Source organism: Bubalus bubalis, chromosome 6 (genome assembly GCF_019923935.1).
Source record: "Bubalus bubalis isolate 160015118507 breed Murrah chromosome 6, NDDB_SH_1, whole genome shotgun sequence".
Taxonomy (NCBI): domain Eukaryota; kingdom Metazoa; phylum Chordata; class Mammalia; order Artiodactyla; family Bovidae; genus Bubalus; species Bubalus bubalis.
Window position 1 is genome coordinate 15,061,314 of NC_059162.1, and position 26,866 is coordinate 15,088,179.

The 26,866-nt window shown below is 41.1% G+C and overlaps 1 protein-coding gene across 10 annotated transcripts in view; it reads left to right on the forward strand.

Moving 5' to 3' along the window:
* The window catches only part of LOC102401786 (GON-4-like protein), a 92,431-nt gene that overhangs the window by 52,514 nt on the left and 13,051 nt on the right, over positions 1-26,866 (forward strand). For all 10 annotated transcript variants that reach the window (XM_025289379.3, XM_025289378.3, XM_025289380.3 and 7 more), the window contains 10 exons: positions 1,544-1,645; positions 11,064-11,104; positions 11,708-11,811; positions 14,506-14,704; positions 15,247-15,333; positions 16,383-16,554; positions 18,207-18,351; positions 19,426-19,576; positions 23,523-23,639; positions 24,050-25,753. In XM_025289379.3, coding sequence (XP_025145164.3) covers positions 1,544-1,645; positions 11,064-11,104; positions 11,708-11,811; positions 14,506-14,704; positions 15,247-15,333; positions 16,383-16,554; positions 18,207-18,351; positions 19,426-19,576; positions 23,523-23,639; positions 24,050-25,753 — 2,822 coding nt within the window. The remainder of the gene's footprint in view (positions 1-1,543; positions 1,646-11,063; positions 11,105-11,707; positions 11,812-14,505; positions 14,705-15,246; positions 15,334-16,382; positions 16,555-18,206; positions 18,352-19,425; positions 19,577-23,522; positions 23,640-24,049; positions 25,754-26,866) is intronic.

A 26,866-nucleotide genomic window follows, 5' to 3' on the forward strand; every position in this document is an offset into this window, starting at 1 on the left:
TGGTTTTGCGGGTCCTTAGTAAAAAGCCCTGCAGGGGTGGAGTTGCCCCTGTCGAGGCTTTCCTGCAGTCTCACAAGGGCAGACGGTGGGCTGGCCATGGAAGATAAAGGCACTCCACATGCAGTGGGGGGCTCTTCTAGCCCCATGAGGGCAAGGGCTGCAACATGAGTTCCAGGTGATACTGGGCGTTGGGTTTTGCTCTGCACTGGGGATGTAACTGTTTGTTGTAGCATCTACTGCTGTGTAGAATGTGGGTTCGAGGGTCTGTGCTAACTCACCAAGGGAGTATCGTGGAAGATGGACTGCACATGGATTGTGAGGCGAGAGACCCTGAAGGGGTGGAATGTAAGGAAAGAGCAGGTTAGCTAAGATGCTGACGGTCAGGCTTTCTTGCCCCACGGCCTCTCTCACTCGCCTCACGTTTTGTGATCACACGATTAGGTAGCAGCTGAGATCATTTATAGCACTGTGCATGTATGTCAGATGTACCCACTTGGTCATGGGCCACTTTTGTTCTGTAAACATATGAAAGGTCCACCTGAAAAGCCCTTGAGGCTGCGTTATGGCCGTGTGTTGACTGGGTCAACCATGAGAGAATATAGCGTGTCTGCTGCTACAGCCACTGTGCCAGCCTGGAGAGAAGACACACGTCTGCAGCTCTATGACTCCTTGAGTTTTCTTCCAGCTTCCCCGCTTGTGCCTTGCCAACAGTGTGTGAACAGTGAGACAGAATCTAAACGACATGATAACATCAACATTAGAGAAAATTATGAGGGAGAAAAATATCCATATTTCTATATTCGTATATAACAAATGTTTAGTATTTTTTGTGTATTTTTAGTTATTTCTAAGTCTTATTGTAGGGATATAATTTCATGCTTATGAGTGTTATATGAGTATTGTGTTGTACTTTTCTCATGTATATATTGAACATGTATATAATGCTTAAATTCTGCATGTATCTTCTGTCTTATACCGAGGCATCTTAATTATAGTCATTCCTTAATTATTGGGAATTAGGGTTATTTTTTTTCTTTTACTGTCAATGCCTTTGTATAAAGAACTTGGAAAAATATTAGTTTAATGAGATGCACTATTCTAAGTGGGTTTACTGAGATAAATTATATGTTCATTTTTTTGACTTTGGCTGCATTTTGAGAAATTTAAGTCTTGTTTGGCGCGAGGAAGGAACTTAGCTTAGTGGGGAGAATAGGTGAGATGAGTCAGCTGTGGGAAATGATCTATACAGAGGCACTGAGAAAAAGAAGAATAAGTAGTTTAAAAACTTCGGAATAGGGAGTTCCCTGGTGGTCCACTGGTTAGGACTCTGCCTTCACTGCCAAGGGCCTGGGTTCAATTCCTGGTGAGGGAACTAAGATCCTGCAAGCCACATGGTGTGGCCAAAAAAATAAATAAAAAAATTAAAACCTTCAGAATAAATGTGCTTTATTGGAATAGATTTCCTGTGGTGCTGAACATCTTAAATATTCTTTGGAGATATGAGTTTACAGTTGAATAAGTGTCTGAAACTTTTTTTTCCTAGATGAAGCAGATGATGATGATGATCCGGAATATAATTTCCTGGAAGACCTCGATGAACCAGACACAGAGGATTTCCGCACTGACCGGGCAGTAAGAATCACCAGTGAGTCTGTGTGTGTTATGAGTCCTGCTCTTGACTTTTCCCCATCTAGCTTTGTTTACTTTGCAGAGTTTTGAGGGTGAAGCAGCCCTCAAACCCACTCAAGACATTTAAGCTTCCTCTGCCTATTTATTTCTATAATTCTTTACATTGACATCTATACTCAGGAATCCTATCCACATCCCACAGTCATGTGTTGAGTCCAGTATTTGGCAGCGATTGTACCAAAATGAGTAAGACATGGCCTTTGCCTGTAGGATGTCAGCTTAGGGGGATACAGACAGGAACAGTTACAGTACAAAGTGATAGATGCTGTAATAATAGCTTATATACTGGTGGCCTAAGAGAGGGTATGGTGTCCTAGGTATACTATGGCTTGTGAAATGACTCACAAAATGATTCATCTTAGTTTAGAAGGAGCAATAAGAAGGTTTTGCTGAATGGGGGCAGAGAGGGGTTTTGTAAATAGAAGAATTTTTGCAGACCATGAAATTATGAAACAGCAATACATGTATTCTGAAAATAGTAAGTAGTTTGATTTAGTTATCTCAGTTGTGGTAGGAAGTTAAGCAATGTTCAGTTCATGGAGAACCTTAGATTTGATTTTTAATCTGTCAAAAAAGAAAGGTCAAAAAGTTTTAAGCAGGAAATCAATAGGAACTGATTTGGATTTTAGAAATATTATTTTGATTTAATGCCAGTTTAATGTATTGATTTTGGTGGGTAAAGAGCAACATTGAAGGCATGGGAAACAATAACTTGGCTTGAGTCATTTTTTAAAAAAAATTATTCCATTGCTAGTTTGCCAATAATGGGTAACATGTTTCAGGAACTGTTGATTTGTATTGAGTGTGTGCAAGTCCCTGTACTTGGATAATATACACCATATGGTGAAGGTAAAATGTTGGCTCTTGACAAGGTTATGAAGAAAGATTTATCAGTATCCAGAAGTGTTTATTATGTACCTAAAGAATGTAGGTCTTTCTGTAGAGAGAATTATGTAAGCACAATCCTTTAAATGTTCTGTTTTGTTGCTTTAGTTCATCTTTCATATTGTTTTTGAGATTCGAGTGTCATTTTCTTTATGAAGGTCTTCCATTTATTTTGGTATCTTATGACAGTTAAGGTTAGAAGAAGCATTGAAAGGAAAGCACCAAGAATCAAAGAGAAAGTGTAGAAAAAAAAAAAGGCTTTAGGATTTAGATTTTGAGAAAACTGGGAAGGATTGTCTAGGAAAGTATGAGAAAAACCAAGAAAGTCTTGTGTTTCAGAAACCAAGGGAAGAGTCAAGAAGGAGTGACTGGTCCACAGCGTCATGTGCTGGTGGTTATGAAACATTATTTGCTTGAAGCAGAAAAATAGGAGTTTGCGTTTCAGTTTAGTTCTCATCCTGGAATACATTTGCCTTCCCCTTTCGTTTGTGACTTTCTTCAGTTGACCTTGAAGAACTTGGGGGCTAGGGGTGCTAAACCAGTGTGCAGTGAGAAATCTGACTGGAAGTTTTGACTGTCCCTAAACTTAACTGCTAGTAGCCTACTGTTGAAGGCTTAGCAATAAAGTAAATAGTTGATTAACATGTATTTTGTATGTAATGTGTTTTATGTACTATATTCTTACAATAAAGTAAGCTAGAGAAAAGGAAATGTTATTAAGAAAATCATAAGGGAGACAAAATACATTTTTATACTACTGTTGTATCCATACTTCCAAATGTAAGTTTGTGTTAATCTGTTTACAAGATGAATCATCTGTCAGTATCTACATTAATATTATGTCATATAACACAGAATACTGGAGACATACATGTCACAAGCACTGGATATGAAAAATGAGAAGATAACGTGAAAAAGAAATTCGTGTTTATTTATGGTGTAAGGATTCATGTATCAATAATGAAGAAGCAACACTATGACGGCTTGATGATAGCCTAGTGTAACTGATAGAATTGCTTCACAGTACTCTTGTCAAGTGGGCCTTAGAAAGCATCACTACGAACAAAGCTAGTGGAGGTGATGGAATTCCAGTTGAGCTTTTCCAAATCCTGAAAGATGATGCTGTGAAAGTGCTGCACTCAGAATGCCAGCAAATTTGGAAAACTCAGCAGTGGCCACAAGACTGGAAAAGGTCAGTTTTCATTCCAATCCCAAAGAAAGGCAATGCCAAAGAATGCTCAAATGACTGCACAATTGCACTCATCTCACACACTAGTAAAGTAATGCTCAAAATTCTCCAAGCCAGGCTTCAGCAATAGGTGAACCGTGAACTTCCTGATGTTCAAGCTGGTTTTCGAAAAGGCAGAGGAACCAGAGATCAAATTGCCAACATCCGCTGGATCATGGAAAAAGCAAGAGAGTTCCAGAAAAACATCTATTTCTGCTTTCTTGACTATGCCAAAGCCTTTGACTGTGTGGATCACAATAAACTGTGGAAAATTCTGAAAGAGATGGGAGTACCAGACCACCTGATCTGCCTCTTGAGAAATTTGTATGCAGGTCAGGAAGCAACAGTTAGAACTGGACATGGAACAACAGACTGGTTCCAAATAGGAAAAGGAGTACCTCAAGGCTGTATATTGTCACCCTGCTTATTTAACTTCTATGCAGAGTACATCATGAGAAACGCTGGACTGGAAGAAACACAAGCTGGAATCAAGATTGCCAGGAGAAATATCAATAACCTCAGATATGCAGATGACACCATCCTTATGGCAGAAAGTGAAGAGGAACTCAAAAGCCTCTTGATGAAAGTGAAAGAGGAGAGTGAAGAAGTTGGCTTAAAGCTCAACATTCAGAAAGTGAAGATCATGGCATCTGGTCCCATCACTTCATGGGAAATAGATGGGAAACAGTGGAAACAGTGTCAGGCTTTATTTTTCTGGGCTCCAAAATCACTGCAGATGGGTACTGCAGCCATGAAATTAAAAGACGTTTACTCTTTGGAAGGAAAGTTATGACCAACCTAGACGGCATATTCAAAAGCAGAGACATTACTTTGCCAACAAAGGTCCGTCTAGTCAAGGCTATGGTTTTTCCTGTGGTCATGTATGGATGTGAGAGTTGGACTGTGAAGAAGGCTGAGTGCCCAAGAATTGATGCTTTTGAACTGTGGTGTTGGAGAAGACTCTTGAGAGTCCCTTGGACTGCAAGGAGATCCAACCAGTCCATTCTGAAGGAGATCAGCCCTGGGATTTCTTTGGAAGGAATGATGCTAAAGCTGAAACTCCAGTACTTTGGCCACCTCATGCGAAGAGTTGACTCATTGGAAAAGACTCTGATGCTGGGAGGGATTGGGGGCAGGAGGAGAAGGGGACGACAGAGGATGAGATAGCTGGATGGCATCACTGACTTGATAGATGTGAGTCTGGGTGAACTCCGGGAGTTGGTGATGGACAGGGAGGCCTGGCGTGCTGCGATTCATGGGGTTGCAAAGAGTCGGACACGACTGAGCGACTGAACTGACTGACTGACTCTTGGCTATAGATAAATGAATTGTTACAGAAATTTTATGGCATACAGTATTACAGTCATTAAAAAATTAAGATGATGGCATCAGGTCCCATCAGGCAAACAGAAGGGGGAAAAGTAGAAGTAGTGACAGGCTTTATTTTCTTGGGCTCCAAAATCACTGTGGACAGCGACTGCAGCTATGAAGTTAAAAGATGTTTGCTCCTTGAAAGGAAAGCTATGACAAACCTGGACAGCATATTAAAAAGCAGACATCACTTTGCCGACAAAGGTCCGTACAGTTAAAGCTAATGAAGAAGCAGCAATACGATAACTTGATGTAGTGTAATTGATAGAATTGCTTCACGATACCCTGCCTATACATTGATGAAAGAATTGTTACAATATTTTTATGGCATACAATATTACAGTCATTTAAAAAAACTTAAGACCCTGCCATTCACTCTCATCACTTCATGACAAATAGAAGGGTAAAAAGTGGAAGCAGTAACATTTATTTTTTTGGGCTTCAAAATCACTGCAGATGGTGACTGCAGCCATGAAATTAAAAGACATTTGCCCCTTGGAAGACAAAATATTAAAAAGCAGAGACACCACTTTGCCAACAAAGTTCCATATAGTCAAAGCTCGGGTGTTTCCAGTATTCATCTATAGATGTCAGAGTTGGACCATAAAGAAGACCAAGTGCCGAAGAATTGATGGTTTTGAACTGTTGGGACTGAATGGAAATCAAACCAGTCAATTCTAAAGGAAATCAACCCTGAATATTCATTGGAAGGACTGATGCTGAAACTGAAGCTCCAGTACTTGGGCCACCTGCTGTGAAGAGCCGACTCATTGGAAAAGACCCCGATACTGGGAAGGATTGAGGGCAGGAGAAAGGAGCAGCAGAGAATGAGATGGTTAGATAGCATCACTGACTCAGTGGACATGAATTTGAGCGATCTCTTGGAGATAGTGAAGGACGGTGGAGCCTGAGGTGGTGCAGTCCTTGGGGTCGCAAAGAGTTCGATACAACTTAGCACCTGAACAACATTACAGTCATATTCATGAACAGGATTGGAAACACTGTTAAATTTTTTATAATTGTGATAGATTGATACAGGCTTTCTCTAATTATAAGACAGAGGCATACTGTAAGATAATGTAATTTTTTGAAAGCATAATTATGAGTCAGTAATAAAACTAACACATAGTTGAAAGTGAAAGTGTTAGTTGCTCAGTCATGTCCGACTCTCTGCAAGTCCATGGACTGTAGCCCGCCAGGCTCCTCTGTCCATGGGATTCTCCAGGCAAGAAGACTGGAGTGGGTTGCCATTTCCTCCTCCAGGGGATCTTCCCAACTCAGGGATCAAACCTGGGTCTCCTGCATTGCAGGTAGATTCTTTACTGTCTGAGCAACCAGGGAAGCTCTACCATATAGTTAATTTTATATCACTCATTTTATGCCTATGTAAGGATAGGTTATCCATTTCAATACAAGTCTTGCACAAGATTTTCTAATACTTGGGCAATGATGATGGTGACACAAAAACATCTCATATACTTCTTGCCATACAATTATTAAATTTTCACACGAAGGCAAACACATCCACCACAGATAAGTTTATTAACTGTAGGCATGATGACTGTTTACTATTCATTAAGTCATAGTAGATCATCATAAAGGCCTCTGTCCTCTTTGTCTTCACATTGACTCAGCTGAGGAAGAAGAGGAGAAAGAAGGGGGTTGGTCTTGCTCTCCCAAGGGTGGCAGAAGCAGAAGAGGTGGTGGAGGAGGAAGGGGTGGCTGAGAGTGTAACTTTATGGAAATACATTATAATTTCTGTCTGACTTTTTGCTTTTTCATTTCTCTAAATATGTTTCTGTATGATCCAGTCCCTCTTCCCACCATATGCTTTGGTTTCAGAGTCTATATATCATGAAGGCTTCATGTAAAAGAAATCAAAAGGAGTCTTGAATAATCAGAACTCTTCTGCCAGATTTTCTAATATCAGTTTGTTTTCTGACGCAGCTTCTCCTTTGTCTTCTTGCTCATGGTCTGGCACTGGTCTGGAAGCGTTCATCTCCATCAAGGCATCTTCTGTTAATTCCTCTGGTGTGGTGTCTGTTAGCTCTTGAATTTCTCTAAGATCCAAAAGTTGAATCTTTACCCCCATGTTTTTGGGCTATATTCACAGTCTCTTTCATAATTTCCTTGATTGGCTCTGTTGTAAATCCTGTGAATTCATGCATAACACCTGAACACGGTTTTCTCCAGTGGAAAGTTATTGTTTCAGGTTTGATGGCTTTCTTGGGTTTTTCTTTAACAGCGATGGCATCTTCAATAGTGTAATCCTTCTCCCAGACTTACATTCTCTTCTTCTGTAGCATTGATAATCCTTTCCATAGAGTATCACATATAATGAGGCTTAAAGATCCTTATGACTGCTGATCTGAAGGCTGAATTAGAGACGTGTTCGGAGGCGAGTTGACCACTTAAGACACCTTCAGTGTTGAATTCATTGGGCTCTGGGTGGCCAGGGGCATTGTCCAATACCAAAAGAAGCTTAAAACACGAGGTATTTCCTGACTTCAGGGACAAAGCATTGATGAAACCAATCCAGAGAAAGGGCCTTCTTTTTTTTATATCCAAAGACTGGTAACTCCTGTTTATCTTTTTCTTTCAAGGCTCTGGGGGTGAGCAGCTTTATAGAGAAGGATAGTCCTGGTCATAAACTAGACCATAGTCTCTGGTACATATCAGGCAATTTAGCGTTTTCTTGTAATGTCATGACTGTGCTTCTGCACTTCAGCTAGTAACAGGAGGGAACTATGAAATTATTGCAGAAGTACAGTATATGCCACTGTTAATTTTATGCAGTTACGATTTCATACTGAATCTTTATATTTGTGTTTCTCTGGCACTTTGTGTGGTCTGCATTTGCATAAATTTTGATAAATTTTTACTTTCAGAGTAGATTTGTGTATATTTTAGTGATAGTTAATGATAAAGTAGACTAGTATCTACATATAGTTTATGTGTTCATGACATACCTCACTTTCTCTTAAATGTTTTATGTTCTAGACTGGGGTTTGTCTGAGAGTTTTTTCGAATTGTTGCACATCCTCTTCCATTTTTCCAATAAATTTATTGAAAAAACTCTGCATATAAGTGGACCCATGTAGTTCAATTCCATGTTGTTTAAGAATCGACTGTAATTTCTCAGTGAGATCCTCCTCATTGAGGATTGACTTTCTTGCTTTGTATTCCATATGATTTTATATGTCCTTTTTAATGCTAATCTCTCTCATAATTGCTTATTTATATCTTGTCTCCTCCACTAGACTGTGAGTTTCTCATGATTTTTGTATTATTTATTGCCTTTGAGCAAGTGTTTTTCACGGTGCTGACAATATTTGCCGAAGAGTAGACTTTTCTGGGATGCCTGAATGAAGGGTCCTCCTTTCTAGTCATAGTGTTCTGTGATTGTAAGTAAAAACCAGGATAGAATTTTAATTTTGTTTCTACCCCTTGTTATCTTACGTTATCATGTTTAATTACAGTCCTTTTAAGAGGACTTATGTGGATGATAAAAATTTAAAAATAAGCTTAGAATCACAGAGTCTGGAATGCTTCTGTGATTATGTATATTTTCCTCCCACTTAAGCATTTGTTCATAGCCTCTCTGATGTGACCTTTTAATCTGTTTGGGAACCTCTGGTGACAGGGAGTTCATCAATTCTGCAGATGCTGTGTCCTGCTCTTGAACACCTCCTCAATTAACATTTTCCTTACTAAACCTGAATCTTTTATATTTCTGTTTTTCCTTTGTTCCTAAAAAATGTAACTTACTACCAAGTGTACATAGTATAGTGTGTTTCTTTTCCTACATTTTTTCTTTACTATGCTAAACATACCAAGTTTCTTCAGTTCTCTAAAGAGACTTTCCACACTTCAACACCCAGGTTACCTTCCTCTGGATATTAGCCTTTATTTTTAAGAAAATTTCTCCTACATTACGTGTTTTTATGAAACTCTTCAAACATGTGGACGCCCATATACCCAGGCTTCCCCAGTGGCTCAGTGGTAAAGAATCTGTCCGCAGTACAGGAGTTTCAGGAGATAGGGTTCAGTCCCTGGGTTGGGAAGATCCCCTGGAAGAGGGTATGACAACCCACTATAGTGTTCTTGCCTGGAGAATCCTATGGACAGAGGAGCCTGATGGGCTACAGTCCATAGGGTCGCAAAGAGATGGACACAACTGAAGTGACTTAGCATACACACACGCACCCATATACCCACCACCTAGTTTCTGCAGTTAAGTTTTCATATATTAACTTAATTATGCAGCTCTCCATCTATTTCTCTATCTGTTAATCCTTGTTTGTTTGTTTTTTTTAAAGCATTTCATAGTGAGTTGTGGATATCTAAACATTTCAGCATGCATATCATTAATTAGAACTCAGTATTGTTTACAGATTTTAGGTAATGTATACATACTGTAGTATAGAAATCTTCAGTGTACCATTCAGTGAGGTTTGTCGTGCCTCTTTGTTAGAGGGGTGTACTCAACCCCTAAGAAGATAGAGATTCATCACCCCAAAAAGCACCTACTTGTTCCTCCAGATCAGTCCACACATCATCCTCCCTGGTGAAACCACTGTTCTATTTTCTTGTATCATAGATTAGACTTGCCTCTTTTAAAGCTTCATGTAAATGGAATCATAGTATGTGTTCTGTTATGTAAAGCATCTTTCACTTAGCATGATGTTTCTGAGATTCATGAATATTGCTTGTATTACTTAATTTCCTTCCTTTTTATTGCTGAGTAGGATTCCAGTGTATAAATATACCAATTTGTTTATTTGTAATCAATCCCCAGGTGTTGATAGACACCTGGGTTCTTTCTAATTTCTAGCTATCTTGAATAAAGATAGCTCTGACCTTTCTTTAAAAGTTTTGTGGACAGATGTTTCATATCTTTTGGGTCAGCTCTCTAGGGGAGGAATCATTGGTCATAAAGTAGATCTGTACTTAGTTTTATGTTAAATTGCCAGACCTTTTTTCAGTGTCTTTCCTTGTACATTGTTTTTAGAGTTCCAGTCGCTGCACATCCTCACCAACATTTAGATTTTATTTTTTTAATGCCCTCTTGAGAAGGGCTTTTATAGTGATGATCACACTCTGCTGTGATTCAGTGATATGCTTGCCTTCTTGGTCACAAGCATTGTTTTGGAGCCATTGTGTCATATTGATCTTTTTGTGCACTTAAGAAATTGATTTTTCAAAATCCTAAATGTAAGACCTTAAATTTATCCCCATTATATTTCATCCAGTTAATTTGAGAAAATTAGAACTCTGTCATCTGTTGGTCTGGTGATCCCTTTTAGCTTTATATTATTTGCACATTTGATAAGTGTGTTTTCTGGGTGTTTTAGGTTGTGGATGGGATTGCTGAATAGTTCAGGCCCAAAAGTAGAGTCTTTTGACACACTACTGGAGACTTCTGTCTTGATTCCATTCAGTAGGATAGAACTGAATTCTATCTACCCATTCTCCTTTTAGTCCATCCAAGAGAGAATGTAATGACAGGAGATTTTGGTAACTAATAAACTTTGATTATCCATATCTTAGTAAAGTTTTCCTTAAGCTTTTAGATAGCCTCTTCAACACAGATTATGAATTTGTCACATTATAAAATCATCTAGCTTACGTTTTTGTTTGTTTTCTCACTAGAATTTAAGCTTCATGAGAGTAAGTTTCTGTCATGTATCTGAGCATCTAGAACAGAGATTAAGGCATATAGTTGTTCAATAAATGTTTTTAAATGAATGAGTGAATGATGGATATTAATACACATGAAGATTTTGTCCAAAGCCTTGCTGAAAAAAGCTTTCTTTGTTTTCTTGAAATTCCCTGTATTGCAAAATGAAATAAACATGTGGCAACAGAATACTGTTTGGCTTTTTTGCAGAAAAGGAAGTGAATGAACTGATGGAAGAGCTGTTTGAAACTGTGAGTAATGATCTTTGAATGAGAACTCTGGATACTAAAGCTCTGGATTCTATACTAAAGAGCTTTGGATTCTTCAGCAAGCTCTGTCCTTTGGTCTCAGGGCCCCTCTCTCCAGAACGGTGGTCTGACCAACCCATTCTCCTTGTAGTCCACCCAGGAGAGAATGTAATGACAGGAGATTTTGGTAACTAATAAACTTTGATTATCCATATCTTAGTAAAGTTTTCCTTAAGCTTTTAGATAGCCTCTTCAACTATCACATGATAATCCTTAAAGATTGCAAACTAATTTTAGATTATTCTGAGAACAGATAATTCCCTTTCTCATACATTTCTCTCTTGAAAGATAATCTGATCATTTTAAGTTATCTGTGGTGTGTCTTTACCACTACAAGGTGATAGACCGAGAAACTGTTTCTGGCATAAAGATTATTCCATGTGCAGAACTGTGCAAGCCCAGAAGTGAGAAAGGATCCAGTGCAAGCTCTTTCCGTGTGCCAGCATTATTAAAGTCCTGTAAACCAGTCTTCATTTTCCCCTGTCACTGTTGGAGTGACTTACATGCCCATTCCCCAGGAAAATCCTTCTTTTCCTTTGCCCTCAGTTTCAAGATGAGATGGGATTCTCCAACATGGAAGATGATGGCCCAGAAGAGGAGGAACGTGTGGCTGAGCCTCGGCCTAACTTTAACACCCCTCAAGCCTTACGGTAGGCTAACCAAAGACCTTGAGACCTAGAGGAAAAGTGTATGTCTGAGAGGGAGTTTTGAGAAGTTTTGGTTAACAATTTCCATCCCTGACTACCTGCTGTTACTGTTATAAGGATGCTGAACCCCATTGGCAGTGATGGGTGTGAAGTGAATAATTCTCCTTCATATGGGGCAGTGCAGCTCTAGACCAAGCTGTATCTGTTTGGGAAGGGAGAAAAAGCAGTAGCTGGCATTCATAGCAGCTTCTCCAGGTGAGTGGTGCTGGAGAGGTGTGTAGGACTCTGCATGGCCAGCCACAGAAGCTACCCCAAAGTTTAATAGCCACTATGTCCCTTTTGTTTTTCTGTTTGCTGTTAACATCTAGTAAAAGTTAATGAACCTTTGTTAGTCTCCAGGGCATTAACTGAGCAAACCATGAAGCACCTTCAGTAATGTCCTGAAGTCTGAAATGTGTTTACTGTCCTCTTCACATGAATTAGCACTTCTCTTGTCCCACCCAGAAGGTAGAGGCTTTTATTCCCCCCCCCATATTTGTGATGAGTTTGCAGATTTCATCTGTACTTTGTTGTTATCCATCCTGAGTAGTAGCCTACTATCATTAGGTACTGGCTAGATGTCAGGGTATGGTTTGTGCTGTGGGTGGAACAAAGCAAAACCCAAGGACTCATAGCCTTTAATTAGTCCTTTGGTTTAACTGGAGAGCTCTGGATCCATCTGAAAGCTAGACCTTCAGGTAACGTGCGATTTAGTGAAAAAGACAAGGTATACTAACCAATGTGTAAAAGTCAGAAGTATCAGCCATTCTCCATTACATTAAATACCATAATATAATCACAAAAGAAATCTCAAGAGTTCCTTTTTGCCCCCAGGTTTGTTGAGTTATAATTGGCAAATAAGATTGTAAAGCATTCAAAGTGTACAGTGTGATGATTTGATATACATATCAATTGCAGAAGGATTTCCCCATGAAGTTAGTTAATACTTCCGTCACCTTACATATTTACCTCTTTTTTTTGGAGAACATTTTCAAGATATCTTAGAGTCTGTATTTTGACCGACTTCTCCCAACATTTCATAGAAAACAATTCTAGTGTAGCAGAATAGAACCTAAGCACTTTTTATCATGGGATTTGATCAGTAAACATATTTCATTTCCACTAGTCACCTCTGTGTATGAACTTTAAAAATTTAAGAATTACATAACTACTTAAAAATTCTTATTCCAGTTCAGTTACCTTCTGATATTCAGTTGCTCTGCTTGGGCTGCTGCTGCTTTTTTTCAGCTGGAAATGCAAACCTAGCTTAATATTTGAATAATTAAAATATCGCATGGAAAGTGCATTAACTGTGCTCCCCATCCAAGTAATTCTTACTAAAATCAGGTGCAGGCTCTTTTCATTATCTAGCTTTTTTCCTGCTTCTGTTCTTCTGTTCCTTGGCTAGTTATGCAGATAATCCAGAGTTTTCAGTTCTCAGTAAAACTGTATGGAGGACAGTCTCATTCTTTAGATTTTCACCCTGTGCCTGTCCATTCTCGCAGTAAATACTGTAAAAGGAAACATAATTTTTATCCTCAGAGGCTATTGAAAAAAAAATTATCATTTATATTGCTACAGTCTAGAGGATTTATTGAATTACGATAACCTGCTGGTCATAGCTGCTTGAGCAGGTTGTATCCTGGTTTAGAATAGCAGCTTGAGTGTCTTCTTCTGTCTCTCCCTCAGAACTAGCATTTGGATTCTACTTCAGCCCCCAACAGAGTCTCTTTCTTTCTTGCAGGAGGTGGGGGTGAGAGGGTAGTGATAGAAAGCTTGGAGGAGGAATTTAATTAGAGGCTAATGCTTGGTAGGGTAATGCTTGAACCACCTTCTCACTATTCGTCTAAACTGCCATGTGCTTTAGGGCTTCCCAGGTGGCACTGGTGGTAAAGAACCCGCCAGCCAGTGCAGGAGACGCAAGAAACGTGGGTTCAGTCCATGTTTCAGGAAGAGCCCTGGAGTTAGGAAATGGCAACCCACTCCACTATGCTTGCCTGAGAAATCCCATGGATGGAGGAGCCTTGTGGGCTACAGTCTATAGGGTCGCAGAGTCAGACAGGACTGAAGTGACTTAGCATGTGTGTAGGCACCATATGTTTTAGTTTATGCCTTTTCTACTCCAAGCTAGAAAATCTTTGAGTTTTTAAGAAAGGAAGTCAGGGCAACCTGATTGGATAGGAGCTGGAGAACAGGAGAAACTGGACCTGGGGTGGGAGTAACATCTAGATTAGAGAACAGATGTTGTGCTTTGGGAAGATTCTGTATCACCATTAAGAATAAGTCCCAGATTAATGTAACTGTCAGTGGGATGTGAAAATTGTGGGTTCCCATTAGCTCCTTGGCTGCTTTGTTATCCAGACATTACCATATGTTTAGATTTTAGTTTAATTTCACCTTCATTAGTATATTACTTAGAGTACTGATTGTAGAAGAATAGGTGGGGGACGATTCAGAACCGTCTTATTTGAATCTGTGCTAACAACTATGGGAGAAGATTTGGGTAGGCTAGGAGTTTGCTTGTTGGCTAAAGTGAGACTTGAGGATTAGCAGTAGATGGAAGTTGCTCAGACTGGCTTAGCTCATGGTAGGAAGGAACTGGATGTGTTTTGGACCCATGAAAATATTCAAATCTAGTCATCTCCCTGTGGGGGACAGGTTTGAGGAACCACTGGCCAACTTACTAAATGAGCAACATCGCACCGTGAAGGAGCTACTTGAACAGCTGAAAATGAAAAAATCTTCAGCCAAACAGCAGCAGGAAGTAGAGAGGGTTAAGCCCCAGAGGGAGAAAGTTCATCAGACTCTGATTCTAGACCCAGCGCAGAGGAGGAGGCTGCAGCAGCAGATGCAGCAGGTAAGACTCTTCTTGGTAATGTTAGTATTGGATCATCTTCATCTTTTGAGATGAAGCCAAAAATCAGCAGCTTGTGAAATCAGAAATAGGTGTCTTGGTAACCATTGAAACCACAGGACCACAGCATCTTTACGTTGGTCAGGACCTTGAAAAGTCACCATGGTCACGTCTCTATGGCTCAGGTCAGAATGCATATCAGGACTCTGATAGTTTTCAGAATGATCGATTTCTAAGAATCTTTAGAAATCCTTTCTGAATTTCACAGCTTAACTGCCAGAGTAGTTTTTTTTTTTTTCTTTTTTTTCTTTTAATCTTAGTCCCTCTAGTTTGAAGTTAAATTTCCCCTGGTTCTGTCAGTTTGTTCAGGTGGAACACATCTGAGAAAAAACGTTTACACCAAGATACTGTGTTGTTCTCATAGTCTCTCTACAGAATAAAACGTGTAGGATAAAGTCACGAACATCTTGGTGTAAGGTCTTCTGGGTTCTGGAGATGACAGCATCATAACATGTCACACTGTATTATTTGCTTTCCCTCCCCAGCATGTTCAGCTCCTGACGCAAATTCACCTTCTCGCCAGTTCCAACCCCAGTCTCAGTTCGGAGGCCAGTACCACCAGGATATTTCTTGTAAGGTTTCAAATATCCCTAATCTAAAGAATTGTGTATGCAGTTAGTTAGGAAGTTATTTCTCACAGATGTTGACTCATCATAAGCTACATTTATTCTTCTCTCCTGTTTGTATTGGTAGGTATTCGTATGGCTTCCTGTGTTTGCTGTAAAAACATAAGTTACTGCTTCCCATGAAAGGACAGAGAGTGTATTCAATTGTCTATGACTGTTTCTCTTACTTTTTTATTGGGTACTCTTCCTCACCTGTAGATCCTCCCATCTTAGGCTTTCTTGTTATTCTTGTACTTCTCTTGTTATTGAATTCATTATTTATTAAGCTTGATATCAGTGTTTTACATATAAAATTAATTTTGCTCATGGCATTTTGAAATATTTTGGAGGAAGGGCTTTTAATTTCAAATTTTGGGGAATTCCTTGGTGGTCCAGTGGTGTGGGATTCGTTGCTTTCACTGTTGGGGCCCAGGTTCATTCCCTTATTGGGGAGCTAAATAAGATCCCGTGAGCAGCAGGGAATGGCCAAAGAAAATTCACATTTTAAAATCTGAACCTTGGGGGCAATAATAGCAATATTCTTTGCCTCTCAGGTAATTCTCTTTGGAGTCTGAGGTACCTCATAGTCAGAACTTCCTTGGATGGTCCGCAGACTATGTTTCCCTCTTATTGTGTTCAGGGGATCATGAGAAATACCTTGTTCTAGGTGTTATTCAGAGAAACAAATGAAGAATTATTATTATTTTTTTAAGTAATGGCTCTCACTCTTGAGAATTTTAATTCCAGCTGGGGAGCTAGAACATACATCCAAAAGGCTGAGGAACCCTGAGACTGAGAATAAAACAGGAACGAATTAATGTATCACACATGCCTAAACATCTGAGGACTCAGCAGAAGAGCAGTCTTAATGGAAAAACGTTAATTATGAAAGTCCTTATGATGATTTTTATCTGTTTTTAGCCTGTTGTAGGAAAGACTGCTTTTCTCTCAGAGGCTAAGGGCTACTGGTATTAATTGTCTGGAACTTAGATGTCCTTTGTGTCTTATTTTCCCAGAAAGAGCTGGGAACCTTTGCTCAAAGCTCCATCGCCCTCCATCATCAGTTCAACTCCAAGTTTCAGACCTTGTTCCAACCCTGTAACCTAATGGGAGCCATGAAGCTTATTGAAGACTTCAGCACACATGTCAGCGTTGACTGGAGTCCTCGTAAAACTGTGAAGAAGACTGGTAGGGAACAGATGGGTCCGCTCTAAGTTTTTACTTGCAGTGCAAGGTGGCTGTCTTACCCCACAGATCATTTCCTAGGGATAATTTCCTAGGGTTGGAGGAGACAGGGTATTTGTAATTTCTTCCTTCTCTCTTTTATCCTTCCTTTGTGTTCATTACCTAACTTGGAGAACTAGGTAGTAATACTTGGGTTTAAGTAGAGGATGGGGTCAGTGAACAGGACAGGGATGTGGGAGGTAGAGATGTGGCATTCATTGCTAATAATTGGACTGAAATAGATATGAGGGGAAGTATTAGGAGTTAGGTCAAGACAAACTGGTATCAAGATAAAGATGGAAGTCAAGTGGTAAAGTCAGGTTGTGTTTATTAGGTTTTTACTCTCTTCTTCATTAGGATCATTTTATTTCCCATGATTATAGTAGTATCTCCAATTATGTTGATTTGGGAGTTAGGAACAAAGTAAAAATGTTGTACATTTGCCTGTTCAGTATTTCAAAGAAATTTCCAGGTTTGATTTCTACCGTTCATTGGTTTAGTATTTTTAAGTAAATATTTGCCCCTTAAATCAAATATTTGTTTCTGATTGGTTCCTGGTTTAGCAAATTAGTTGTGGTTTGATCTGGATTCGGATTTGTCTTTGGATTTGATTTTAAATCCCTGACTCTTAAAATTCAATAGAATATAGTTGAATTTAAGGGCATTATATGATAGACACAACTTTTTTAGTTATATGTTGGTAATGAAAACTTAGCACCAGACTACAGTTATAACTTGGGCTTTGAAGGTGGGTCTGTGGTAGAGAATCAGCCTGCCAGTGGAGATGCGGTTCAGTCCCTGGGTCGAGAAGATCTCCTGGAGTGGGAAATGGCACCCATTCCACTGTTCTTGCGTTGGAGAACCCCTTGATCAGAGGAGCCTGTTGGGCTACAGTGACAGGATTGCAGAGTTGGATGCAACTGTGTGGGCGTGCACAGTTACAAGTTACATGCGTAGGATCCTGTGTTTTTCTTCTGGGGATGTAAAAATAACATTTTTGCAAGCAGAAATATGGCTCTAGAGGTATTTATCTCTGGAAAGACAGAAATGCCTGGAAATTGAGAGGCTTAGACAGCAAGATAGAAATGAATGAGACTGAAGTGTCTCATCCTCTTTATGGTTTTTTTGTCCCCAACCTCAGGAGGAATCTGGGAGAATTTAATGAGAGTTAAGTAAGAATCAAATAGAAATTTGGAATACCAGATTTGTGAGTGAGGTTAAAGAAGTTGGAATCTTATCCTGGAAGAAAGCATTGTTGAAGGTCACTTTTCTTTCAAGGATTTAAAGGGGGAAGGAGGTAAAAATTTTTGGAGTGTACACTATCTGCCAGGTATTGCTTGGTACTTTATAAGTGTTTATGTTACTTAGTGAAACAAAGACAAACAGTTGTCTTTGTTTCCTGTTACACAGGAAACAAAGACAATTTTTAAGTTTATCTTTTTGGTATATGTTAGGCTGAGAATGATTGTGGAGACTTTTGGGAGGGGGGTATGTGTATGGAAGGGCATCACGTTAGCTAGGGTTGGCTCTCTCTAAATGCCAAGATGCATTCAGAAGCTTTTGTGAAGCCCTCTCGTGTTCTGCAGTTTCATTTATCATGAATTTTTTTCTTATAGCCTGTAAATTGCCCTGTTTGCCGAAGCAAGTGGCTTGGATCCTAGCCACAAGCAAGGTTTTCATGTATCCAGAGTTACTTCCAGTGTGTTCTCTGAAGGCCAAGAATCCCCAGGATAAGATTTTTTTCACCAAGGCGGAAGACAAGTAAGGATTTACTGGGTGGGGAGAAAAGCACAAAATATACTGAGATAATAAGATTATACTGTACAATGAGGAATGGACTCAAAGGAGAGCAGCGCAGATGGACATAGGGCTACAGTGTGTGCGTGTCCCAGCAGTGCCAAATACAGCTCTTTTTAGGGGAGGACATACACGTTTTTGGAAACATTTTAAGTTGTTTTTTGTCTTTTATAGTAAAAACTAACCTCATAATCCTGTGAGTGGGTAATTTTCAAGGGAAACATTTTTATCCGTTATCCTGACAACCCTTACACAATAATTTTTCTCTGTGTATTTATGTAACTATTGGCAATTTAAGTATGATTTTGTTTTGCTCTTTTTAACTTAATATATTCTTGACCTTTTTTCTGAATTCCATGCTGTAGCATTGTCTTTTTCTTTGTCTCTGTATATTGTCCTTTCGGGCAGCATTCATGGCCCTGTCAGAGTCCTTTTGTTTACCACTTTTCCCCTCCCTCTCTTGTTTAGCTGTTTTAATGAGGCTTCACCAAGGATCTTTGTGCACAGGGCTTTTGAAACTCTCTGAGTTTTTATCTCTTTGGGTAAATTCTTAAGAGTGAGATTATTTGATAACGGTAATAAACACTTTCCTGGCTCTTGATGTGTGTTTCCCCACTCCATCAGCAAATACGTATACAGGTAACTGTAATTGAGTATGTTATGTTGTGAGATAGTGTTGGTGTGGATTTAATATGTCTAGTATGGTGCCCAATATTCATTTTATATTTGTTTTTTTAGGGCCATTCTTCTTCCCTCAAGCTTTGTTTGTATTATTACTGTAAAGCACATCATGTTGTGACATTTATTAGTGATTTATGCTTGGTTTTCCCTCTTCTCACTTGATGGGAACTCCTCAGTCTTATTCTCATAGCCCTTCTTAGTACTCAGTAATTATCTGAAATTTTCTGTTGAGTTTCCATTAATGTGTACAAGACTTAGAGGTAGAAGAAGTAGGTTGCAGAATGTGGAGTTCGTCTGGGAGGCTTTTTTGCAGGGTGGATTGTCAAATGAGATTGAGTGTCACTGCCCCCTTCTCAGTTTGTTAGCTTTAGGCCTGAAGCACTTTGAAGGGACGGAGTTTCCCAAGCCTCTGATCAGCAAGTACCTTCTCACTTGCAAGACTGCCCACCAGCTGACAGTGAGAATCAAGAACCTCAACATGAACAGAGCTCCTGACAACATCATTAAAGTAAGTGCTCCCTGCCCGCTCCACTAGATGCCTTGGCTGAGTGCAGCCTTTCCTTTTCTTTTTCTCAGTCTCAGTGAATAGCCTTTTATCTAACGCTAGTCCCTCCTAACTGCACACTAGCCCTCTTTCCTTTCCAAGGACATTGATCTATTATTTTCCTATGGAGTACTGTCTTCTTCCCATTATGGATATTTCTGCTAAATTGTTCAAATGTAAAAATACTTATCAAATTTGTTTTCCTCTAGCTGTTCATTTTTTTTCCCCACTCTAAACCTTCTTCACAGAGTAGGCAACAGTCCACTTATATCCTTCTTAATTCTTTATACTTGGATATTTGTATCAGAGTTATAAAGTATACTTTAAAGTGGGGGTCCCCAGGCCACAGACTGATACTGGTCCATAGCCTGTTAGGAACGCGGCTGCACAGCAGGAGGTAAATGGCAGGCTAGAGAGCTAAGCTTCACCTGTATTTACAGCTGTTCTCAGTTGCTCACGCACAGCCTGAGCTCCACCTCCTGTCACATCAGCGGTGGTCGTAGATTCTCAAAGGAGCACAAACCCCACTGTGAACCACGTTCACAGGAGGGTCTCAGTTGCCAGCTTCTTATGAGAATCATCGTAAAACCATCCATGGGTCCCCTGCCCCTGTCCTGTGGAAAAATTGCCTTCCGCAGAATTGGTCCCTGGGGCCAGAAAGGTTGGGGACCACTGCTCTAAAGAGTAAAATATCTCTGTGAATCTTGTCATGAAAAACAATCATTTTTCTCCCTATTTCCTGCTAAGCGAGGTTTCTGCAGGGATGGTCCATTTACCTCTAATCTAGGATCTAGGTAGCATGCTTAGAATTGCTATCATTTGACTTTTTGGATTTGGGCCTTCTCTGTTAAACTGAAACCATGGAAGATGAAGACAGTTCTCTCCATGCTCTCTCACTGCTTCACCTCAGTTATAGCACAGTGTAAGTTGGATTTTTCCAGAGTTTATAAGCAGTGTGTAAAAACTCACAGCTGAGCCAGGTAGTGTATCATGATTACCTTGCTTTTCCTGCTGAATATTTTGTTTCTCTTGGAGTTAATGATTGCAGTTTTGGAGGGTGAGTGGGACTTGGTTTTGCTATGTATTTATTACCAGTTTCACTGAAGTCTGCTTAAGTTTTATAAATCTCTCTTCAGCGTGTTCAGGTATTTCAGGTGCTCCGCTGTCACCTGCATCGTCCTGAAGAAGCCGTTCCCAGAGCGCTCTGGTCCTGCTCCGCTCTACCCATGCTGCTCTCTTGGCTTGCTGCACTCATGTCTTTGGCTTTTTCTTCACGATTTTCCTGGGGGTTTCATTTCACCTCTTATTTGTGTTGGATCCTCTTCTTTCTGTCTTTAGAAGTATTTTTATTTCTTTTTTCACTGTGCTGGTTCTTCGTTGCTTCACAGGCTTTTCTCTAGTTGTGCAGAGCTGGGGCTGCCCTCCAGTTGTGGTGTGTGGGCTTCTCATTGCAGTGGCTTTTCTTGTTTTAGGTCACAAGCTGCAGGCTATGCGGGCTTCAGTAGTCTTAGCACGTGGGCTCAGAAGTGTTGCATGGGACTAGTTGCCTGTGGCATGTGGAATATTCTGGGAGTAGGGATGGAACCCATGTCCCTTGCCCTGTCAGGTGGATTCTTAACCTCTGGACCGCTAGGGAAGTCCGGATCCTCTTATTTCTGAATCCCACAACTTTTTGGCCTTGTTTTAGTGGAGCAAGTCCTATATTTGAGAAAAAAATTTTTAGATTTATATTGCTTGTGTTCATGGTGCATCATGACATGACTTGACCAATGCAATTTCCTAGTTTTGCTATTGTGCTGTATACCTAGTTTTTATATATAACTATTGTTACTTTGTAACAAATGTACATAAGACCTGTCTATGAAACTATAATTATTAAAAATGAAAAGTTTTAAATATGTCTGTGTTCTTTTCTCCCACTTTAGTGAGTTTAACATTCGGGGTTGAAAATCACTCTAGTCAGAACAATTGAAGGACTCCATTTTCATCTAGTTTCTAGCACTGGCTCTTTGGAAAGTTGATGTTCTTTTGACTCTTGAACCTTTATATGACACGTGTTTTTTTCTCTTCCTCTAGGAGTACATAGGATTTTCTTTTTTCGCCAGTGTTTTGAAGTTCATGATAATATACCTTACTATGTGTCTGGTTTTACTAATTATGCCAGGTACTTGATGAACTTAACTTTGGAAACTCATAGGTTCCAGTATTGGGAAATGTACTTGAGTTTTGCATTGCTGGTTTCCTCCCCTTCTTCTGGTCTGTTGTCTCCTGTGGTGCTCAGTGGTCTGATGTTAGGCCTCTCAGGCTAGTCTTCTCATCTTGTCTTTCTTCTTTTCTCCCATCACTCTGTCTTCTTATTGTATTTTCTGGGATATTATTTCATCTTTTTTTCTAACCCTTCTGCTGAAGTGAGTCATTCCTTCTTCTGTCATAATATCTAATAGCTTTTGTTGTTGTTTATTGAATATTCTTTAATAGCCAGTGGCAGAGGCCTGTGGGAAAGCAGTAGAGGAAGGAGGCTAGAGTTTTCTCACGTGTCCTGGGCCAGCATTGCACACCTGTCCTTAGTATGCCCGACAGCCTCAGTTCAGAGAACGTCCTTTCCACCATGCTTCTGCCAGGGTAGGGCTCCATCAAACAAGAGGGAGCATTCAGGGTCTCACTGCCCCTTCAACAAATTTAAAATTTAAAACTTGTCTTTCTTATCTTGACCTGTTTTTAATTCTTCCACTTCTGGAGGTATCTGTTGTCTTATCCTTTTGCCTGTCTTTGACGTCAGTTTAGTTGGCCCTTACCTTTTCTAGGTATTTGGCTTTCTTCATTGTCCTGTGTCACTTGCCACTCATCTGTCGGCTCTTTAGCTTTGAAGATGTTACTTTTACCTTTTATTTCATTTCTCCTTTCAGGCTTTTATCTTTAAAAATTTCCTATCTGTTGTTTTCTTGGGGTTTCACAGGGAATAGAGACAAATGGATGTGTTTAATCTGCCTGTTTTTTTTGTTTGTTTTCTTTTATAATTTATTTATTTATTTTTCTGTGCTAGGTCTTTGTTGCTGTATGAGCTTTTCTCTAGGTTGTGATGAGTGGGGGCTACTCTAGTTGCTATACACAGGCTTCTCGTTGCGGTGGCTTCTCTTGTGGCGCACAGGCTCCAGGGCATGCAGGCTTCCGTAGTTGCTGCTCTGGCCTCGAGAGCACAGCGTGAATAGTTGTGGCGATGGGCTTAGTTGCCTTGAGGCATGTGGAATCTTAATTCCCTGAGCAGGGATTGAACCTAGTCCCTTGCACTGGAAGGTAGATCTTTCACCACTTGACCACCAGGGAAGTCCCTTATCATTGGTTTCTACTTGACTGTCTCTTCCGCTGTCTATAAGCTCCTTGGGAGCAGGGGTTGCCTCCTGATCTGTATGCTCGGCTTGTAGCGCAGTGCCTAGTGCTTATTGTCAGTGCAAGCTCATTCCCCTCTTCGTTTGCTCTGAAAACTGAGCTGTCTCAGTCTTTCCGTTCTTCTTTCCTTTCCTTCCAATATTCCTTGCACCATTATTTGCTTAAAGGGAAGCTTCCCTGTGGTCAGGATAAGGATTAATAAGGCACTCCCATTGTGGCTGCTGAGCAGGAGCAAATTTTCGATGACTAACCATCCGCTTCCTTTTCTCTGTGACCTAAGCTTTTCTGGTGACCAGAATAAAGCTTATCAGAAGATACTAAGTAATGATAAAATATTTATTAATTGGAGATGAGCTTAATTTGAAATACAGAGCAGTCAGTATATGCTATTTGTGTGTGTGTGTATATATATATGTATGTGTGTGGGTGGATGTTTCTCAGACCACTGCCCACCACACTCCCCAGCCTGACGAGAGCAGTTTCTAGAAGGAATGTGACTCTTGCTTTATTTCTTCACACTCAGTTTTATAAGAAGACCAAACAGCTGCCCATCTTAATGAAGTGCTGTGAAGAGATCCAGCCGCATCAGTGGAAGCCGCCTGTAGAGAGGGAAGAACACCGGCTTCCGTTCTGGTTAAAGGTACAGCGCTCCTCCTCAAATTGTGTCAGGAGCAGAAGGTCACTATGGACCTGGCAGGATGTTCAAGGCCTGGTTTACACTCTGCTGCTTTAGCTGTAGAATTAGGACTTAAGAAATCTTCAATCACCTTTCCTCTCCTATTTCTCCACCTCCCTCCATCCCCCACTGGGGATTCTCTAACCTTTTAAAAATAGAGGTTAAAATGATAGTTTCTTAAAGGAAATTTAAGGAGTTTCTAGAGTATAAAATCGGGATGTAGTCTTCTTAGAAATATCTGCTATTCTGCCAAAAAAATCCTTCTTAAAAGATGTCTTAAGACTGTCCTGTAAAGGCACATAATATCTAGAAAGCCCAATTATTTTCCTCTCATTCTAGCATGGGCTAGATCTGAGTGTCCTTGTTCCCACTAGGCCAGTCTGCCGTCCATCCAGGAGGAACTGCGGCGTATAGCAGATGGTGCCAGAGAGGTCGGAAATGTGACCGGAACCACTGAGATCAACTCAGACCCAGGCCTAGGAAAAGGCAGCTCGGAACTAGAGAGTGAAACTCGGTATCCACTGCTGCTGCCTAAGGGTGTAGTCCTGAAGCTGAAGCCAGTTGCCAACCGTTTTTCTAGGAAGGCTTGGAGACAGAAGCGGTCCTCAACCCTGAAGCCCTTCTTTTTTGGACCCAGCCCCTCTCTCCAGCCTAGCTCCAGCTCTGGGAAGACACCAGCTAGGTCAGCTCACTCAGAAGCCCCTCCAAGCAAAATGGTGGTCCGGATTCCTCCCCTGATCCAGCCAGCCACGGTCTTACAGGCGGTGCCAGGCGGCCCTCCTCTGGGGGCCCCTGGGGGGGATAGTTTTGAGTCTCCAGCAGCGCTGCCAGCTACAGCTGCTGAGGCCAGGACCAGCTTCCCTCTGCCTGAGCCGCAGACCCTGCTGTCCTCCGCCCCTGTGCCCAAGCTAATGCTGCCCTCACTTGCTCCTTCTAAGTTTCGAAAGCCATGTGTGAAACGGAGAGCCTCCAAGAGAAAGGGACCCAAGGCCTCTGTCTGTCTGAAGCCTGCCCCTCTCATCCACCCTGCGCCTGTTTTCTTCACTGTTCCTGCCACCACGGTAAAGGTTGTGAGCCTCGGCAGCGGCTGCAACGTGGTGCAGCCTGTCAGTGCAGCTGTGGCCCAGAGTCCTCAGACCATCCCCATCACCACCCTGCTGGTTAACCCCACTCCCTTCCCCTGTTCGTTGAACCAGCCCCTTGTGGCCTCCTCCATCCCTCCCTTAATTGTCTCTGGTACCCCTGTGAATCTTTCTGTACCATCTACTCCTGAAGATAAAGCCCCAGTGAATGTAGACATAGGCTGTCCTTTGGCTGAGGGGAAAAATGCCTTTCAAGGCCTCGAACCCAAATTAGAACCTCGGGAACTCTCTCCTCTCTGTGCTGCTGTCTTCCCCAAAGAGGAGCACAGCCCAGGACCTCCAGCTACAGACAGAGTGTGCCAGGAAAAGTTGTCGGAGAGCAGCACTTATGGCTGGACTATTGTGAAAACAGAGGAGGGGAGACAGGCCCCTGAACCACTGCCTCAGGGCTTCCGAGAATCTCTGACCACCTGCCCTGAGGATTTAGAGGAAATCGTTAAGATGGAGCCTAAAGACCCTGGGGAGGACACCTGTGGTGGATCCCTGGAGCAGGGCAGCCATGAGGAAATCAAAGAAGAACACTCTGTGGAGTTGGACACTGGCTTCCCAAGTGAGGAGTCAAGCAGGCCTAGAGAGGGGAAGAAACAGACAGGCCTCCAACAGGAGGAGGAGAGGAGTCAAGCAGCTCAAACCTTTTCGGCTTCTCAAGCGCCTCCTGGTGAAGGAAACTCAGGCGATGTGAGCAAAGGGTCCCCAAGGGATGCTTCCTTCTCCACTGACCCTGAAATGGTGCTTAGCAGCCCTCTGGGGAAGCCCGAAGACTTATCCAGCGTTGATGGTCAGTCAGTGGGGACCCCAGCAGGACCAGAAACTGCAGGAGAGAAGGATGGGCCAGAGGAAGAGGAAGAAGAGGACTTTGATGACCTTACCCAGGATGAGGAAGACGAGATGTCATCAGCTTCTGAGGAATCTGTACTTTCTGTCCCAGAACTCCAGGTGAGAGTTGGGCACTCTTCTCCAATATTTTGTGGATTCAGTAATAGATTTAATTTATTGATAGGCCACCTGCTTGCTTTTTGCACTAGAGATAGTCAAAAAATCATTTTTGACTTTTGAATGTATTACGGAGCATAGTTTGGGAGTTGAGGTGAGAGGAGAGGGAAGAGTTAAATGTTACATATTATATTGGATTTAAACTCATTTAAATATTAAATTGAATTTCCTGAGCACAATTTAAATGACTAAAAAAAGAAAAAGGGTCATAAGTATGGACCCTGGCAAAGGAAAATTACCTTCAGAGGAGACTTTTCAAAGCTCATCTGCTCAGGGACTCCCTGGTGGTCCAGTGGTTAGGACTTGGTGTTTTCACTGCTTAGAACTGGGTTCGATTTCTGGTCAGGAAACTGTTGACTAAAAAATTAATCACAACCTCAAAGTAGAGAATTATTTTATTTGGTAGGAATGTTAAGGATTCTGAACTTGGGAGGTAGCATCTCAGTTCTCTGAGAAAACTGCTCTGAGGAAGCAGGAGGGGGAGTCAGGCTATATACAGTTGGCAACAAAGAGGGTAGAAGTCTGAACATCAGAGATTATTATTAAGTAGTAAGGAGAACCAGGTATCAAGTCAAGTTAAGGAATTTAGTGTTCTTCTATGTGTGGCAAGATGGAGCCTCTGGGCTCACTGAATTCATTCCTTTCATATGCACCTGAGCTATCTGGGGCCAAATCCTGTTTCCTGTCACCTTAAAGGGTGGAGAGGATGGTGGTTGGCTGCTCTTGCATGACACCCACTCCCCTCCAGTTCCTCACCAGTCACTGGGCGTTGGCATCTTCTGGATTGTAGGCCTTGTGTTCCCTTTTGAGAGCCCTCATTCACATTAGGAGGCCATGAATCACTGATAGCTGTGACATTTTTTGTCCTCCGATATGGCAAGAAATATTTCACAGAACTAACATCCCTCATGCTGTACAGTGTGGCCAAAAAACAAAACCAAAAAACCCCGATCACCCCCTTTACCATCCGCTCCTCACCCTCCCTCACCAGTTGATTAGCCGCAGTTCCTTCTGAGAAACTTGGTGCAGTCAGCCCATGGTGGGCTATTACAGCCC